Source organism: Vulpes lagopus, chromosome X (assembly GCF_018345385.1).
Source record: "Vulpes lagopus strain Blue_001 chromosome X, ASM1834538v1, whole genome shotgun sequence".
NCBI classification, from domain to species: Eukaryota; Metazoa; Chordata; class Mammalia; order Carnivora; family Canidae; genus Vulpes; species Vulpes lagopus.
The window spans coordinates 54,559,740-54,577,731 of record NC_054848.1 but is presented as its reverse complement, the minus strand read 5'-3'; the positions used below and the strand labels follow the sequence as shown (position 1 = coordinate 54,577,731).

General features: G+C 36.8%; 1 protein-coding gene across 1 annotated transcript in view; it reads left to right on the top strand.

Annotated features, from left to right (window-relative positions):
• TEX11 (testis expressed 11) overlaps window positions 1-17,992 on the top strand; it is a 325,266-nt gene that overhangs the window by 237,799 nt on the left and 69,475 nt on the right. The window contains exon 23 of the mRNA XM_041740423.1: window positions 1,143-1,259. Coding sequence (XP_041596357.1) covers window positions 1,143-1,259 — 117 coding nt within the window. The remainder of the gene's footprint in view (window positions 1-1,142; window positions 1,260-17,992) is intronic.

Below are 17,992 nucleotides of genomic sequence, written 5' to 3'. Positions count from 1 at the left end.
ATACAACTCTCATTTTAGGAGAGGAATACTCTTAAGTTATCAACTAATAAAACGTTAGGAAGGTTTATAGATATATAGAAGTATAGAATAGGTATTTGGGGGACATGAGGATGTGAAAAGAATGCTAAGAATTTTGGGCCTAACTTATAATTTCTCCTAGAGCTAGTTCTGTGTGTAAGATTTTCTAAGCTTAATTGGCAATTATAAGCATTTTAAAATAGTCATTAGCCTTCAAGTTAGAGATTAAATGCCAGAAAGGAAACAATATTGATGAGAGAATAAAAGAAGAGAGAGACTAAGAATATCTCTCTTACACATTCAGGAGTACACCATGTGATACGTTGAGATCGATTAAATGTTAAGAGTTTTAGAACTGGAAAGAACTACAGAAATGATCTGGCATAACTCCCTCATTTTATATACTAGTAACCTTAGACCTAGAGAGATTGAGTGTTTTGAAATGCTGTTAATTCAATGACAGTAATGATTATGATCACTAAACATTTTGGGAGATTGAGAAATAGTCTTTGAAAGTTTAGGTATACTTGCCATTTAAATTAGGTGAAATAAATTAATTTTAGTTTGAACATTTGTGATAGCACTAATAGGGTTCTATGTAAGAATCCCAAGTAACCTAGAGGTTTATTGTAGTAAAAGCTGGGAGTTTTTTCTAAAGTTAGAGGACAAGGTTTAATGATGAGGTTATGCCTAATGCCTGTCAAGATTTGACATTGTCTCTTTCAACCAGGACAATATATGTGCTAATTTCAGCTCTCTTCAATACAAAGGGGAAATGTATTTGCCAGGGGAAAAAATCACTTACAAATTACAACATAAAGCAAGAAGTAAATCACTAGACAGAAATACAGGGCTAAATGACAGTACCTATCACTGGGAAGATAGGAAAATTGTGAAGAAATGGAGCTTTTTATCTCTAGAAAGGTCTTAAAAACAATGGAAAGTAATATAAAATTAAAACCATAAATCAGGGTTATAGTCTATATTGTTTTTAAGGTGAGATGTGTTTTTCCAGCTGAATTTTTCCATTCAGACAGGATGTTGCTGATTTTCATTCTGATTGTTTCTGTTCACCTGGCAGAATTCTCACAGTATTCATTGATGTTCTGGTTATTTCTTATCAGCTGTCCCAGTTTTGTCCTTCTGATCAAGTAATTTTGATTGCACAGAAAACATGTTTACTTATGGCAGCTGCAGTTGATCTAGAGCAAGGGAGAAAAGCTTCAACTGCTTTTGAACAGGTAATGTGCACCTTCATAGAATATACAAGAAAGAGTTTAGTGTGTTATTTGGTGTGTTTGCCTTCCCTGATGCAGTTCTTTCTGATTTTCTTTAAAGAATCCTTTCATCTTTTCCAGCAGCATCTTGATTTCAAAGGTTTGTAATGGTTCATTCCTTCCTAAGGAAGGGTCACATTTGGCTAAACCTCTTCTTTTAAAAAGATTGAATATCTCTTCTTTTAAAATGCCTCTTCCCATGGACTACTCTTTGCAAATCTGTTTTTAGATATTCTTCATCATCTCCATACAATCATATGTGGCCCACAAGAAACAGTTTTCTCTATTTTTGTTTCCTTTCACATATTCTCTAACAAAGAATTCATCTACCTCCACAGCTTCGATAGCCATTTGATCATTGGATTGTTTTTCTTCACTCTCATTACATTTGCTTTCTTTGACCCTTAAATATTTTATCAGTAACTCAGTTTTAACAAGAAGACAAAATTCCTACCTTTGCCTGAATTCCACTCTTAGCTTTGTAAACCTTACCCTTTTAGAAAAAGCCAACATCAACATCTCAGTCTCTCATAGACCAGAGTAAGTTTTTTACTGCCTTTCTTCCAAATAAAGAAAATTGTCTCTAAGTTGTACCACTAGCATTTTTGGTATGATTTTAAAATCTGGATCTCTCTGCTTTTTCTTTCTTACCTAGACAAAGAAAACTTCCCAATCTCCCATACTTGCCAGCTTTTCTTTCCAAATGGTATAAAATCCATCTTGCTGTTTATTTCCTTCCTTCTGTTAATTGCTTCTTTCATATGATTCTTCAGATCTGGAACAAACTGTCACCAGATCTCTGCCAACATATTTCCCTTCCTTTCTGTTCCCTTGTTGACTTCAACTCAAAAAACATTTGAGTATCAAGTACTCTGCCAGGTACTGGAGATAAAGAAGACAAAATCCTTAACCTTGAGGAGTAAAGGGACCTCTTTTTAGAAATCTTTCCATTTTAAAAGAATATGAGAAAAGAATCTATGTGTCCCAGAACAAAACCAAAAAGAATCATTTTGCTTCTTAAAAGTATGGGTAAATGTAATATTATTCTCAATAGAGTCCTTTGCTTTACTTAAAAAGGGTAATAAAAAAAAGTAGTAACATCTAGTTTTTGTATAGTGCTTTTAACCTTTTAAAAGTTTTTCCATTAGGGGCACCTGGGTGACTCAGTAGGTTGAGCATCCCACTCTTGCTTTTGGCTTAGGTCATGATCTCAGGGTTTTGAGATCAAGCCATGCATCAGACTCCGTGCTCAGTGGGGAGTCTGCTTGAGATTCTCTCCCTGTCTCCCTGTCCCTCCACTCCTCCCCCCACTTGCACATTCTCTCTCTCTCTCTCTCTCAAATAAATAAATAAACCTTTCTTAAAAAAAGTTTTTCCCTTAAAAATGGATAGTTCTGACTTTATTAAATTTTGTATCTTAATGAATAGAAATCAAATTGATGTGAGGGAAATTTCACAAGTACAGTCCTTAACTGTTTTGTTTGTTTCCAGCAGCTGTTCTTTTTTGCGTGTGTTCTTCCTCTTGCAAATGTTAATGGTCTCCAAGAACTCTAACCCAGTAACCCTTCTATAATCTTCTTTGCTTTTGAAAGAATATCTATTCAGATAATTGAAGATTCACTTTTGCCTTTCACCATCTAATTCTGGTCCCTGTAAATTAAACCATGGTGTTCTGCCTAAAGAAGACTTGTTGAATCCCGTTCTATTTATCTGCTCCTTGTTCTCTAAATGCCCATAAATTAGAGTATTTCCAAATAAGTAGATAGAATGTATAGTCTTATCAACATTGTCTCTACTCTCCTGAGTATGAGTTAGGCAGAACTGAGGAATGCTTTAAAATATATATAACAGTTGTAATATACCATTTGTGTGTGTGTGTGTGTGTGTGTGTGTGTGTATACACCACATCTTCTTATCCATTTATTTACCAGTGGACACTGGGTTGCTTCTGTATCTTGACTATTATAAAATAATACAACAATAAACATAAGGATGCATAGATCTTTTTGAATTAGTGTTTTTGTTTTCTTTGGTAAATACCCAGTGGTAGAATTACTGGATCATATGGTATTTCTCTATTTTTTTCAACCCCTTACATGTATAAACAAGTTTATTTATTTCAGGTGAAAATGAAATATGTACTTAAGTTCAACCAAAAGTGAGAACATATTAAAGCATACTATAACTAACACATGTTGTATAAGAATCTTACACTACTATGCTTTCAATTTTCCCTCCCATCTTTTGTACTATTGTTATTACACATTTTGCTTTTACATATGTTATAAACTCTCAATATATTATTCTTATTTTTGATTAGGCCATCTATTTCTTTTAAGAGCTATTAAATAGAAGTAAAATGCTCTTTATATTTATGTACATTTTAAGGGCTTCCTTGAATCTTCATTTCTTTGTGATCTAGATTACTGTCTGATATCCCATTCCTTCTGCTTCAAGAACTTTGACATTTTTTGTAGTGTAGATCTATTGAATTTCCCCAATCGTCTTCTGAAAAAGCATTTTTCCTTTATTTTTCAAACATAGTTTTGCTGTGTATAGAATTTAGAGCCATCAGTTCTTTTTAATTTTACCACTTTAAAGATGTCACTCCACTGTTGTTGGGCTTGCACAATTGCTGAGGAGTCTGTTAGCCTTGTCTTTGTTCTATATACAGGTATCTTTTTTTCCCTATTGACTGTCTATAAGACTTTCTTTTTATCTTTGTTTTGTAGCAGTTTGAATATAGTGTATCTAGGTTAAATTTTTTTAAAAAAACCCTTGTCATTCTCTTGAGTATTTTGCATCTATGGTTTGATGTGTTTGATTAACTTTGAAAAATTCTTGACTGTCTCTTCAAACATTTTTTTCTGTCCCAGATATCTCTCTTATCCTCCTAGGATTCAAATTACACATATAGTAGACTATATGATATTGTCCCACAAATCTTGTATATGTTTTGTTGTTTCATTTTTTTCCTCACTTTTTAAAAATGTAAATATTAACACACTACTGCACAAGCAAGGCAACAAATAAGAAATCAAATAGCAAATCAAAATATGTCTTGGGTGGGGGGATGGGGCAACCGGGTAACAGACATTAAGGAGGGCACATGATGAGATGAGCACTGGGTATTATACTATATGTTGGAAATTGAATTTAACTGAAATATATTAAAAAACAAAATATGTCTTAAAACAAATACTAAAAAAACACAGTATTCCAAAACCTATGGAGTGTAGCAAAAGTGGATTTTATTTTATTTTTTATTTTAAAAGTGGATTTTAGAGAGAAATTTATGCTGTAAATATTTGCATTAAGAAAATGTTTGAATAAACAATATCACACCACAAGGAACTAGATGAAGAAGAAATTTAGCAGAAGTTTAGTACAGGAAGGAAATAAAAAAGAAAAATCAGAAATAAATAGAGACTAGGATAAACAATAACATAACATTGAAAATAGTGCCCAGTTTTTTAAAAAAAATCGCAATATTTTAACTACATTAACTAAGAAAAGAGAGAAGCTAAAAAACCAAACTGGGAAAGGGAAGAGAAAATGATACAACGTACAACCACAGAAATACATAGTGTGATAACAGATTACTATAAATAAGTATATACAAATCAGATGACTTTGAAAAATAAAATCAGACAATTCCTAAAAACACACAAGTTACCAAGATTGAATCATGAATCTTTAATCCAAGACATAGGAAATCTTCTTATACTAATAACAAGAGTAAACATTGAATTAGGAATCAAAAATCTCCCAACATAGAAAAGCACCAGACTACATGATTTCATTGGCAAATTCTACGAGACCTTAAAAAAATAATTAATGACAGTTGTTATCAAAGTCTTAAAATAAAATAGAGGGACACATTCAAAATTATTCTGTGAGGCCAGTATTACCTTGATACCAAAGCAGGATAAAAACAATACAAGAACAAAAAAGTCCAGTTTCTACAATGTAAGTATTACTACTCTGATTTTCTCTTGACATCCATTTGCATGATAAATGTTTCTTCACCCTCTTACTTTTAATCTGCAAGTATCTTTAGGTCTAAAATGAGTCTCTTATTGACAGCATATAAATGGCGTGTCTTATTTTTTAATCCATTCTGATACCCTGTGTTTTTGATTGGAGCATTTAGTCCATTTACAAAGTAATTCTTGAGAGATAATAAGTATTTAGTGCTATTTTATTACTTGTTTTATCATTGTTCCTGGAGATTTTCTCTAACCCTTTCTTGTCTTTGTCACTTTTAGTTTCTCCTTTGCATGGAAAGAGTCCTCTTTAATATTTCTTGCAGGGCTGATTTATTTTTTTAAGATTATTTATTTATTTATTTATTTATTTATTTATTTATTCATGAGAGACACAGAAGGAGAGAGAGGCAGAGACACAGGCAGAAGGAGAAGCAGGCTCCATGCAGGGAGCCAGATATGGGACTCGATCTGAGGTCTCCAGGATCACACCCCAGGCTGAAGGCGGCACCAAACTGCTGAGCCACCGGGGCTGCCCTTGCAGGGCTGATTTAGTGGTCACAAACTCTTTTAGTTTTTGTTTGTCTGGGAAACTCTTTACCTTTCCTATTCTGAATGATAGCCTTTCTGGATACAGTATTCTTAGTTGCAGATTTTTCCCATTCAGCATATTGAATACATCATGCCACTCTTTTCTGACTTGCCAAGTTTCTGTTGAAAAATCTCCAGCTAGCCTTATGGGTTTTGCCTTGTAAATTAAGTGCTTCTTTTGTCTTCCTGCTTTTAAGATTTTTTCTTTATCACCATTTTTTTCCAATTTAATTACAACAGTCTTGGTGTTGGTCTGCTTTTGTTGATTTTGATAGGAGTTCTCTGTGCCTTCTAGATCTCGATGTTTGTTTCCTTCCTCAGATTAGGGAAGTTTTCTGTTATTGTTTCTTGAAATAAATTATCTTCCCACTTTTCTCTTTTTCTGGGACTCCTATAATATGAATGTTATTAGATTTCATGGAGTCACTGAGTTCCCTAAGTCTATTCTCATGTTACATAATTCTTCGTCTCTTCTGTTCAGCATCATTATTTTCTATTATTTTATCTGCTAGGTCACTAATTCATTCCTCTGCTTCTTCCAAGTTTTTGTTCATTGCATCAAGCCAGTTTTCAGTCTTGTTTATTTTACTCTTTATCTTTGATTCTTTTTTAACTCTTTTATCATTGTGGTAAGGATCTCACTGTTGTCTTTTATTCTTCTCTCAAGCCCAGTGAGTGTCCTTATGATTGTTGCTTTAAATTATCTGTAAGAGGGCAGCCCGGGTGGCTCAGCGGTTTAGTGCCACCTTCAGCCCAGGGCCTAATCCTGGAGACCCAGGATTGAGTCCCATGTCAGGCTCCCTGCATGGAGCCTGCTTCTCCCTCTACCTGTGTCTCTGCCTCTCTCTCTCTCTCTCTCATAGATAAATAAAATATTTTATAAATAAATTCTCGATGAGGGTCATCTAGGTGGCTCAGTCAGTTAAGCAATTGACTCTTGATTTCAGCTCAGGTCATGATCTTGGGATCATGAGATTGAGTCTCGTGTCAGGCTCTGGGGCTTAGAAGGGAGTCTGCCTGAGATTTTATTTTTCCCTCTACCTCACCCACCCCACTGTTTCTCTTTCTCCCTCTCTGTAAAATAAATGAATAAATAAAATCATTCTTTATCAGACGTGTTACTTACATCTATTTCACTTAGATCTATGGCTGTGGCTTTATCTTGTTTTTTCATTTGGATAAATTCCTCCATGTCAGAATATTGTCTAAATCTCTGCTTTCTTCTCTGTGTTAGAAAAGCCAAGTATGTCTCCTGTTCCTGAAAGTAATGTCCTTATGAATAAGAGGTCATGTCATGCACAGGACATGGTGCTTCACAGACTGTCTCTGGTGTGTGCTTTGTGCACTCTGATATTATGTTTTGGCTGCTCTACCTTTCAGGCTAGTCATCTGCAGAGGTTTTCCTTGCCTGCTGTGGGCAGCGTTTGGTCCCTGGCCTGTATGTGGCAAGTTTTAACTAGGTGTGCTCCAGTTTTCTTGTGAAATGACACCTGACACCAACTGCACCAGAACAGAGGCCCTGCAGAACCCTCTGGATGGGAGATATGGTGTGAGCAGGAACCTCTGTTGGTCTTCTGGGAGAGGGAGTTGCCATGCTGGGACTGAAGCAAGCTTGACTGAGAAGGGCAGTCCCACCACAGCAGAGGGTGGTACGGTTTTGTATAAACAAGTTAGGCAGCCAGTGTTCATGCTGAGCTGCTTCCCTCAAGTCATTCTGTGTTTATGCTGAGGGGCTGGGGAAGGAAATGGCACAGTCAGGTCTTTTCTTCCCAGAGAGGCCCAAAGGAATAATCTCCTGCTATGTGCCCCAGGCATTCTTCAGATCTCTATTTCCATGCTGTCTTACCCCTGTCTTCTTTCCAGGAGTGGCATAGTGCCCTCCAGTTTCTATCCCAGCCAGCCAATTAAGTGTCTAACTCTTAATTTCAGCTGAGGTCATGATCTCAGAGTTGTGGGATAGAGCTCCACACTCAGCAGGGAGTCTACTTGAGGATTATCTCCCCCTGTCCCCCCTTGCATGCACTCTCTTTCTCTAATAAATGAACAAATCTTAGAAAAAAATATACAGCCATTATAATTTATTGAGGAACTACATCTCTTTCCTGAAATGGGTTGCACAAACTACTGTTGACTGGACCAATCAGACTGATATCCTGTGTTTCTACAACCTGAGTGCTAAGAATGGTTTTTACATTTGTAAAAGGTTGTAAATGAAAATAAAGAAAAATATGTGAAAGATAGTTTGTGTGGCTGGCAAAGCCTAAAACATTTACTGCTTGTCCTTTTATGCAAAAGTATCTTGACCTCTATTGTAGATGATTTTTTAACAGACTTATTGAGGTATAATTAACATACCTTATGATTCACCCAATAAAGTAGACTTTAATGGTTTTTAGAATATTTAGGTTTGTGAAGCTATCAATACAATTTAATTTTTTAATACAATATAATTTTAAAACATTTTCATCACTCTAAAAAGATATCCCTTACCTATTAGCCATCACTCCCTATCCCAACCAGCAGCCCTGGGCAAACACTAATACGTTTTGTGTCTTTATTGATTTCCCTATTCTGGATATTTCATATAAATATTATCATATGTCTTAGTCTTTTCTGACTGGCTCCCTTTGTAATTTTTCAATAATGCTTAATATGTTCTTCATGTTGTGGTTTGGATCAGTACTCCATTCCCATTGATGCCTGAATGATATTCCATTGTATGAATATACCATATTTTGTTTATCCATTCATACATTGATGGATATTGAGTTTTTCCAATTTTAAGCTGTTACAAATAATGCTGTGATGAACATTCATGTACAAGTTTTGTATAGATTTCTGTTTTATTTTCCCTTGAGTATATAGCTAGGAGTGGAATTGCTAGGTTTTATGAGAACTGTGTGTTTAATCTTTTGAGGAACTACCAGAGTATTTTCCAAAGGAGCTATACCATTTTACATTCCCACCAGCACTGGACAGGGGTTCTACTTTCTCCACCTCCTTGGCACCACTTACTATTATGTCCTTTGGATTATGGCCATGCTAGTGTGTATGAAGTGCTATCTTATTGTAGTTTTTATTTGCATTTTTCCAAAACTGATGATATCTGACTAATAACAAAAGATATGTACTTATTTGCCATTTATATATATTCTTTGGAAAATGTCTGTTCAGATTTTTTGACCATTTTTAATAGGGTTCTTTGTTGTCTTCAGTTCTAATAGTTGTTTTATATTCTAGGTAGTAGACTCTTCTCAGATAATAATTTGCAATTTATTCTTTCATTATGTGGGTTGTTTTTTCCCTTTCTTACCAGTGTCCTATGAAACACATTTTTAATTTTAGTGATGCTCATTTTATTTATTTTGTTGTTGTTGCTTATGCTTTTAATGTCAGTGTTTAAGACTATTGCCTAATCAAAAATCATTAAGATTCACCCCTATGTTTCTTCTAACAGTTTTATATTTTTAATTGTTACATTCAGGTATATATATTTCTTAAATATATATATATAATATATAATATATATAATATATATATATATAGTACAACACTGAGTGCTCATCCCGTCAAGTGCGCCCCTTAATGTCTGTCACCCAGTCACCCCATCCCACCGCCCACGTCCCCTTCGACTACCCATTGTTAGTTTCCCAGAGATAGGAGTCTCTCATGTTTTCTCACCCTCTCTAATTTTTCCCACTCATTTTCCCTACTTTCCACTATAATCCCTTTCACTATTTCTTATATTCCCTGTATGAGTGAAACCATATAATGATTGTCCTTCTCCAATTGACTTGTTTCACTCAGCAGAATACCTTCCAGTTCCATCCACATCGAAGCAAATGGTGGGCATTCATCCTTTCTAATGGCTGAGTAATATTCCATTGCGTATATATATATACCACATCTTCTTGATCCATTCATCTGTTGAAGGCCAACGAGGCTCCTTCCACAGTGTGGCTGTTGTGGACATTGCTCTTATAAACATTGGAATGAAGATGTCCCAGTGTTTCACTGCATCTGTATCTTTGGGGTAAGTACCCAGTAGTGCAATTGCTGGGTCATAGGGTAGCTCTATTTTTAACTCTTTGAGGAACCTCCACACTTTTCCAGAGTAGCTGTACCAGTTCACATTCCTACCAACAGTGCAAGAGGGTTCCCCTTTCTCCACATCCTCTCCAACATTTGTTGTTTCCTGTCTTGTTAATTTTCACCATTCTCACTGGAGTGAGGTGGTATCTCATTGTGGTTTTGATTTGTATTTCCCTGATGGCAAGTGATGCGGAGCATTTTCTCGTGTGCTTGTTGGCCATGTCTATGTCTTCCTTTGTGAACTTTCAGTTCATGTCTTTTGCCCATTTCATGATTGGGTTGTTTGTTTCTTTGCTGTTGAGTCTCATAAGTTCTTTATAGATTGTGGATACTAGCCCTTTATCTGATATGTCATTTGCAAATATCTTCTCCCATTCTGTAGGTTGTCTTTTAGTTTTGCTGACTTTTTCTTCTGCTGTGCAGAAGTTTTTAATCTTGATTAAGTCCCAATACTTCATTTTTGCTTTTGTTTCCCTTGCCTTCATAGATGTATCTTGCAAGAAGCTGCTGTGTCCAAGTTCAAAACGGGTGTTGCCTGTGTTCTCCTCTAGGATTTTGATGGAATCTTGTCTCACATTTAAATCTTTCCTCCATTTTGAGTTTATCTTTGTGTATGGTGTAACAGAATGGTCTTGTTGCATTCTTTTGCACGTAGCTATCTAGTTTTCCCAGCACCGTTTTTTGAGGAGACTGTCATTTTTCCAGTGGATAGTCTTTCCTGCTTTGTCGAAAATTAGTTGACCATAGAGTTGAGGGCCCATTTCTGGGTTCTCTATTCTGGTCCATTGATCTATGTGTCTGTTTTTGTGCCGGTACCACACTGTCTTGATGATTACAACTTTGTCTTGAGGTACAGCTTGAAATCCAGCATTGTGATGCCCCTGGCTTTGGTTTTCTTTTTCAATACTCCCCTGACTATTCGGGGTCTTTTCTGATTCCACACAAATCTTAAGATGATTTTTTCCAACTCTGTGAAGAAAGTCCATGGTATTTTGATAGGGATTCCATTGAACGTGTAAATTGCCCTGGGTAACATTGACATTTTCACAATATTAATTCTTCCAATCCATGAGCATGGAATATTTTTCCATCTCTTTGTGTCTTCCTCAATTTCTTTCAGAAGTTTTCTGTAGTTTTTATGGTATAGATCCTTAACCTCTTTGGTTAGGCTTATTCCTAGGTATCTTATGCTTTTGGGTGCAATTGTAAATGGGCTTGACTCCTTAATTTCTCTCTCTTCAGTGTCATTGTTAGTGTCTAGAAATGCCACTGATTTCTGGGCATTGATTTTTGTATCCTGCCACACTGCCAAATTGCTGTATGAGTTCTCTGGGGTGGAGTCTTTTGGGTTTTCTCTGTACAGTATCATGTCATCTGCAAAAAGGAAGAGTTTCACTTCTTTGCCAATTTGAATGCCTTTTATTTCCTTTTGTTACCTGATTGCTGACGCTAGGACTTCTAGTACTATGTTGAATAGCAATGGTGAGAGTGGACATCCCTGTCTTGTTCCTGATCTTAGTGGAAAGGCTCCCAGTATTTCCCCATTGAGAATGATATTTGCTGTGGGCTTTTCATAGGTAGCTTTTAAGATGCTGAGGATTGTTTCTTCTATCCCTACACTTTCAAGAGTTTTGATCAGGAATGGATGCTGTATTTTGGCAAATGCTTTCTCTGTGTCTATTGAGAGGATCATGTGGTTCTTTTTTTTTTCTGTTGTTGATGTGATCTATCACGTTGATTGTTTTACGAGTGTTGAACCAACCTTGCATCCCAGGGATAAATCCCACTTGGTCATGGTGATTAATCTTCTTAATGTACTGTTGGATCCTCTTAGCTAGTATCTTATTGAGAATTTTTGCATCTGTGTTCATAAGGGACATTGGTCTATAATTCTCCTCTTTGGTGGGGTCTTTGTCGGGTTTTGGAATCAAGGTGATACTGGCCTCATAAAACCAGTTTGGAAGTACTCCATCCCTTTCTATCTTTCGGAACAGCTTTCATAGAATAAGTATTTTTTCTTCTTTAAACGTTTGATAGAATTCCCCTCAGAAGCCATCTGGCCCTGGACTTTGTGTCTTGGAAGGTTTTTGATGACTGCTTCAATTTCCTCCCTGGTTATTGGCCTGTTCAGGTTTTCTATTTAATCCTGTTCCAGTTTTGGTATTTTGTAGCTTTCCAGAAATGCATCCATTTCTTGTAGATTGCCTACTTTGTTTACATAATACGTTTTTAAAATCGTTTGTATTTCCTTGATATTGGTTGTGATCTCTCCTCTTTTGTTCGGGATTTTATTAATTTGAGTCCTTTTTCTTTTAAATAAGGCTGGCTAATGGTTTATCTATCTTATTAATCCTTTTAAAGAACCAACTCCTGGTTTTGTCGATCTGTTTTACAGTTCTTCTGGTCTGTATTTCATTGAGTTCTGCTCGAATCTATATTAACTCTCTTCTGACTGGTGTAGGTTTTACTTTCTGTTCTTTCTCCAATTCCTTTAGGTGCGAGGTTAGCTTGTCTATTTGGGTTTTTTCCAGTTTTTTGAGGGTGGATTGTATTGCGATGTATTTCCCCCTCAGGACCACTTTTGCTGTATCCCAAAGATTTTGAACAGTTGTATCTTCATTTTCATTATTTTCCAGGAATCTTTTTAATTCTTCTCTAATTTCCTGGTTAACACATTCATCTTTTAGGAGGATGCTCTTTAACCTCCACGTGTTTGAGTTTCTTCCAAATTTCTTCTTGTGGTTGCATTCTAGTTTCAAAGCATTATGGTCTGAAAATATGCAGGGGATTGGTATCGTTTGAGACCTGATTTGTGACCCAGTGGGTGGTCTATTCTGGAGAAAGTTCCGTGTGCACTTGAGAAGAATGTGTATTCAGTTGCGTTTGGATGCAAAGTTCTGTAAATATCTGTGAAATCCATCTGGTCCAATATATCATTTATGGCCCTTGTTTCTTTGGTGATGTTGTGCTTAGAAGATCAGTCATTTGCAGAAAGTGCCATGTTGAAGTCTCCTACTATTAGTGTATTATTATCTAAGTATGTCTTTACTTTGGTTATTAATTGATATACTTGGCAGCTCCCACATTAGGGGCATAAATATTCATGATTGTTAGGTCTTCTTGTTGGATAGACCCTTTAAGTATGATATATGTCCCTCATCATCTCTTACTACAATCTGGTATAAACTTAATTTATCTGATAGGAGGATTGCTTCTCCAGCTTTCTTTTGAGGACCATTTGAATGGAAAATGGTTCTCCAAACTTTCATTTTTCAGGCAGGAGGTGTCTTTAGGTCTAAAATGAGTCTGTTGTAGACAGCAAGTAGATGGGTCTTACTTTTTTATTGAGTCTGAAACCCTGCGTCTTTTGATGGAATCATTTATCCCATTCACGTTCAGAGTAACTATTGAACGATATGAATTTAGTGTCATCATGATACCTATTCAGTCCCTGTTTTTGTGGATTGTTTCCTTGGACTTCCTCTTTCTTTTACAGAGTCCCCCTTAATATTTCTTACAGAGCTGGTTTGGTGGTCACATATTCTTTCAGTTTCTGCCTATCTTGGAAGCTCTTTATCTCTCCTTCTATTCTGAATGAGAGCCTTACTGGATAAAGCATTCTTGGCTGCATGTTCTTCTCATTTAGTACCCTGAAAATATCCTGCCAGTCCTTTCTGGCCTGCCAGGTCTCTATGAAGAGGTCTGCTGTTAATCTGATATTTCTTCCCATATAAGTTAAGAATCTCTTGTCTCTTGCTGCTTTAAGGATTTTCTCTTTATCTTTGGAATTTGCAAGTTTCACTATTAAATGTCGAGTTGTTGAATGGTTTTTATTTATTTTGGGGGTGGAACCTCTCTATCTCCTGGATATGGATGCCTGTTTCCCTCCCCAAATTAGGGAAGTTCTCAGCTATGATTTGTTCAAATATACTTTCTAGTCCTCTCTCCCTCTCCATATCTTCTGGAACCCCTATTATATGTAGATTTTTCCTTCTGAGGCTGTCGTTTATTTCCTTTAACCTTTCCTCATGGTCCCTTGTTTTTCTCTTTTTCCCTCAGCTTCCTTCCTTGCCATCAACTTGTCTTCTATGTCGCTCACTCTTTCTTCCACCTCATTAGCCCTAGCCATTAGGCCCTCCAGTTTGGATTACATCTCATTTAATTGTTTTTTTTTTTTATTTTAGCCTGATTAGATCTCAATTCTGTAGTAATGAAGTCTCTAGAGTCCTTTATGCTTTTTTTCCAGAGCCACAAGTAGCTTTATAATTGTGCTTCTGAATAGGCTTTCTGAATAGGCTTTCAGCGTTTTGAAATCCATATTCTGTAACTCTGTGGCAGAGAGTACTGTTTCTGATTCTTTCTTTTGTGGTGAGTTCTTCCTTCTAGTGATTTTGTCCAGTGCCGAGTGGCTGTATGAGTGGGCTAAGTCAAGAATATCAACTTCAAACTACATAAATTCCACCCTAGATGATCCTGACAAGGTCAGAGACCAGAAAATGTAAAAGAGGATCAGAACATAATAAAAAGGACCACCAAAGTGAAAAAAATTTTAAAACAAAGTAGTAAAAAATAAAAGGCCAAAAATCCCAAAGAAAAAGAAAAAAAACAGAAGTAAAGAGGACAAAGAAAAAAACGGGGGAGGAACTGGGACATGTTGCTGGTGAATAAGTGGTAGTGGAGGGAGAATGTAGTCTACCTGAGGGGTCCTAGAGTGTGATCCTCTTGGTTCTGAGTGTATTAAGTTCTATATGTGAGAAGATGCTCAAACCCAAACTTATATAAACCAGCAATACTTGTAGAAAGCCCCAAAATGTATCACCAAAACATAAACCAGATGAAAGAGGGGGGAAGAATGGGAATATAAAGAGAATATAATCTCACAGAATGAACCAGCATGGTATTCCACTTGGTTCTGGGTGTATGCTCATCATGTTTTAGAAAGCATTAACTTCTGCCATTGTAGAACAAAATGAGGCAATGAAAACAAAAAAACCCAAAACAAAAGCCCGTATCTTGTATATGTCCCAAAATTAAATTTAATATATTGAAGGGAATCCAGAAGTGAAAAATATATCTAAGACACCTAATTGTAGAAATATGAAAGTTAAAAAGGAAGAAACTTAAAATTGAAGAGCTGGTAAAATATTGTAGTTAAGGTGGGAAAAGAGAAAAAATATTAGAAATTTTTAGTCTGATATAAAAATGAGTTGTAATGGAAAAAGGAAAATAAAATAAAAGGGGGACCCTCTAGTTCTATATACTATAGTCCCTCAATTTTCCCTTGGTTGTGGAGCTTTCCAGTGCTGCTTGGTCAAGAACTTGCTCTTCCCTTGTTCTTCCACCTGTCTTCTGGGGGAGGGGGTCTGCTGTTGGATCTCAGGTGTGTGTGCCTGGGTGGAGATGCCCATCCCCTGCTGGGTGCCAGGCTCAGTGTGAGCTGTTTATCCTGTGAGGCCTTTGTTCCCTGGCGGTTACACCTCTCCCAGGTACAAGGTGAAACAAGGAGGAAAGACAGCAATGGTGGTGGCCAGACTTCCAGTTCTGGAGTCAGCTCCCCATGAGTAACTAACCGCAGTCTCCCAGTCCACACTGGCCTAGATGCTCCTGGGGGCCATTACAGGTGCACTGATCTGCACAGCTTGGGAGACCCCATTGGTAGGAAAGTTCTTGCTCTCCTGTGCCCTCCCTGCTTCTAAGTGTCCCAGAGGGAATGCAGGATTGCTGGCTTTGTTCCCTTAGGCGCCCTGGGATCTGGGGCCCTGTGCTGCTCAAACCACACTCCTGGGGGGTGCGACTCCCAAAGAGAACAGGACATAGCCACCTCTGTCTGGAACCAGCCCGCCTAACCTACTGGCTTCTCCCAGATACCCTGAAGGCTGCGGCACTGCAGCCCTTTACCAAGACCCGTTCACGGTTTGCAGTGGGCTTCCCCCTAGGATCACCTCTTCTAATAGTGAATCCAGGAATCTGGAGGCTTCACTGCCCCTCCTGTGATGCTGCCCAATTTCCCTGCTAAGCACTTTTCCATCCATGAAAAATCTGGTGTGGATTTTTAAAGTTCCTGCTTCTCCAGGGCTGGGATTTCCCGTCCTGGAAGCTTTTGCAGCTCAGCTTTAGCCCAGGGGCTCCTCGTGTGCCCCTCCCCCACTTTATTATTTTTTTATATTTTTTTTTCAGCCTTCCTATCTTGTTAGAAGTAAAATTTTTTTTCTCTGTGGTGTTCTGACTGTTCTCTTTATTTTTTTTATTTTTTTAAAAGATTTTATTTATTTATTCATGAGAGGCACAGAGAGAGAGAGAGGCAGAGATACAGGCAGAGAGAGAAGCAGGCTCCATGCAGGGAGCCTGATGTGGGACTCGATCCCGGGCCTCCAGGATCACACCCCAGGCTGAAGGCAGGCACTAAACCACTGAGCAATCCAGGGATCCCCCTGTTCTCACTTTAAATCTCAGGTTGAATTCATAGGTGTTCAGGATGTTTTGAAAGTTATCTAGGTAAGTTGGTGGGACCAGGTGAGTTGAGGACTCCTACTCTTCTGCTATCTTAGCCTGCCCTCAGATATATCCATTTTTAGTTAATTTTTGTGTATGGTGTGAGATAGGGGTCCCCCTTCATTTTTTTGCATTTGAATATTCAGTTGTCCCAGGGCCATTTGTTGAAAACATTTTCCCCGTTGAATTATCTTGTCACCCTTGTTAAAAATCAAATGGCCATAAATAAGATTATTTCTAGTCCACTGATGTCTCTCTCTATTCTATGGCAAAACCACACTGTTTTAATTATTATAGCTTTGTAGTAAGTTTTATAAGAAGGATGTGTTAGTCTTCCAATTTTGTTCTTTTTCAAAATTGTTTTTGCTACTGGGGTCTTTTGAGTTTCTATATGTATGTTGGGATCAAGTTGTTAATTTCTGCAAAGAAGCCAGCTAGGATTTTGATAGGGATTGCACTGAACCTGTAGGTCAGTTTGGAGAGTATTACGATCTTTAACAGTATTAAGTCTTATTACTGATGAACATAGCATGTCTTTCCTATTCATTTAGGTTTCAATTTCTTTCAACAATGTTTTGTGGTTTTCAGAGTATATTTTTACTTCTTTTTTGTAGTCTAGATTTTTAATTTCTGAGTCAGTTTCAGTAGTTTATGTGTCTGGAAATATGTCCATTATAATTTAAGTTACCTAATTTTTTGACTTACAGTTGTTCATAGTATTCTCTTATAATCATCTTTTTTATTTCTGTAAGTTTTGTAATTATGCCCCTGCTTTCTCTCCTAATTTTAGTCATTTGTGTCTTCTCTTTCTTTTCTTGACCATTTTATACAACATTTTTTAAACTGTGTTGGTTTTTCCTGAACCAACTTTGGTTTCTTTTATTCTCCCATTTTTCTGGTCTGTATTTCATTAATTCCCACTCTAATCTTTATAATTTTATTCCTTCTGGTTGCTTAAGTTTTAGTTTGCTTTTTTTCCAGTGTCTTACAGTGCAAGTTTAGCTTAGTGATTTGATGTCTTTCTTCATTTTGTAATATCAGTTTTTATACCTATACATTTCCTTCTAAGCACTGTGGCTTAATCTGTTGGAAATACTATAGATTTAGGGGACACATTCAGATCCATAGCATTCCTCCCTTGACCCACAAAATTCATGTCCTCATACAAAATACCATTCATTCCATCTCAACAGCTCTAAACACCTTGACTCATTCTAGCATTGACTCAGAAGTCTAAGTCCAAAGTTTCATCTAAACCAGATATGAGTTAAGACAAAGTACAATTCATCCTGAGGCAAATTGCTTTCTATCTATGAACCTGTAAAATCAAACAAGTTACATCTTCCAAAATACAATGGTGAGACAGGAATAGGGTAGATCTTCCCATTTAAAAAGGAGAAATAGGAAAAAAAGAAGTTAATGGGTTCGAGGTAAATCCAAAACCTAATAGAGTAAATAACATTAAACACCAAGGCTTAAGAACAATCCTCCTTGTGTCATATTCTGGACCCACTGGGGCTGCATTTGGGCCCCCAA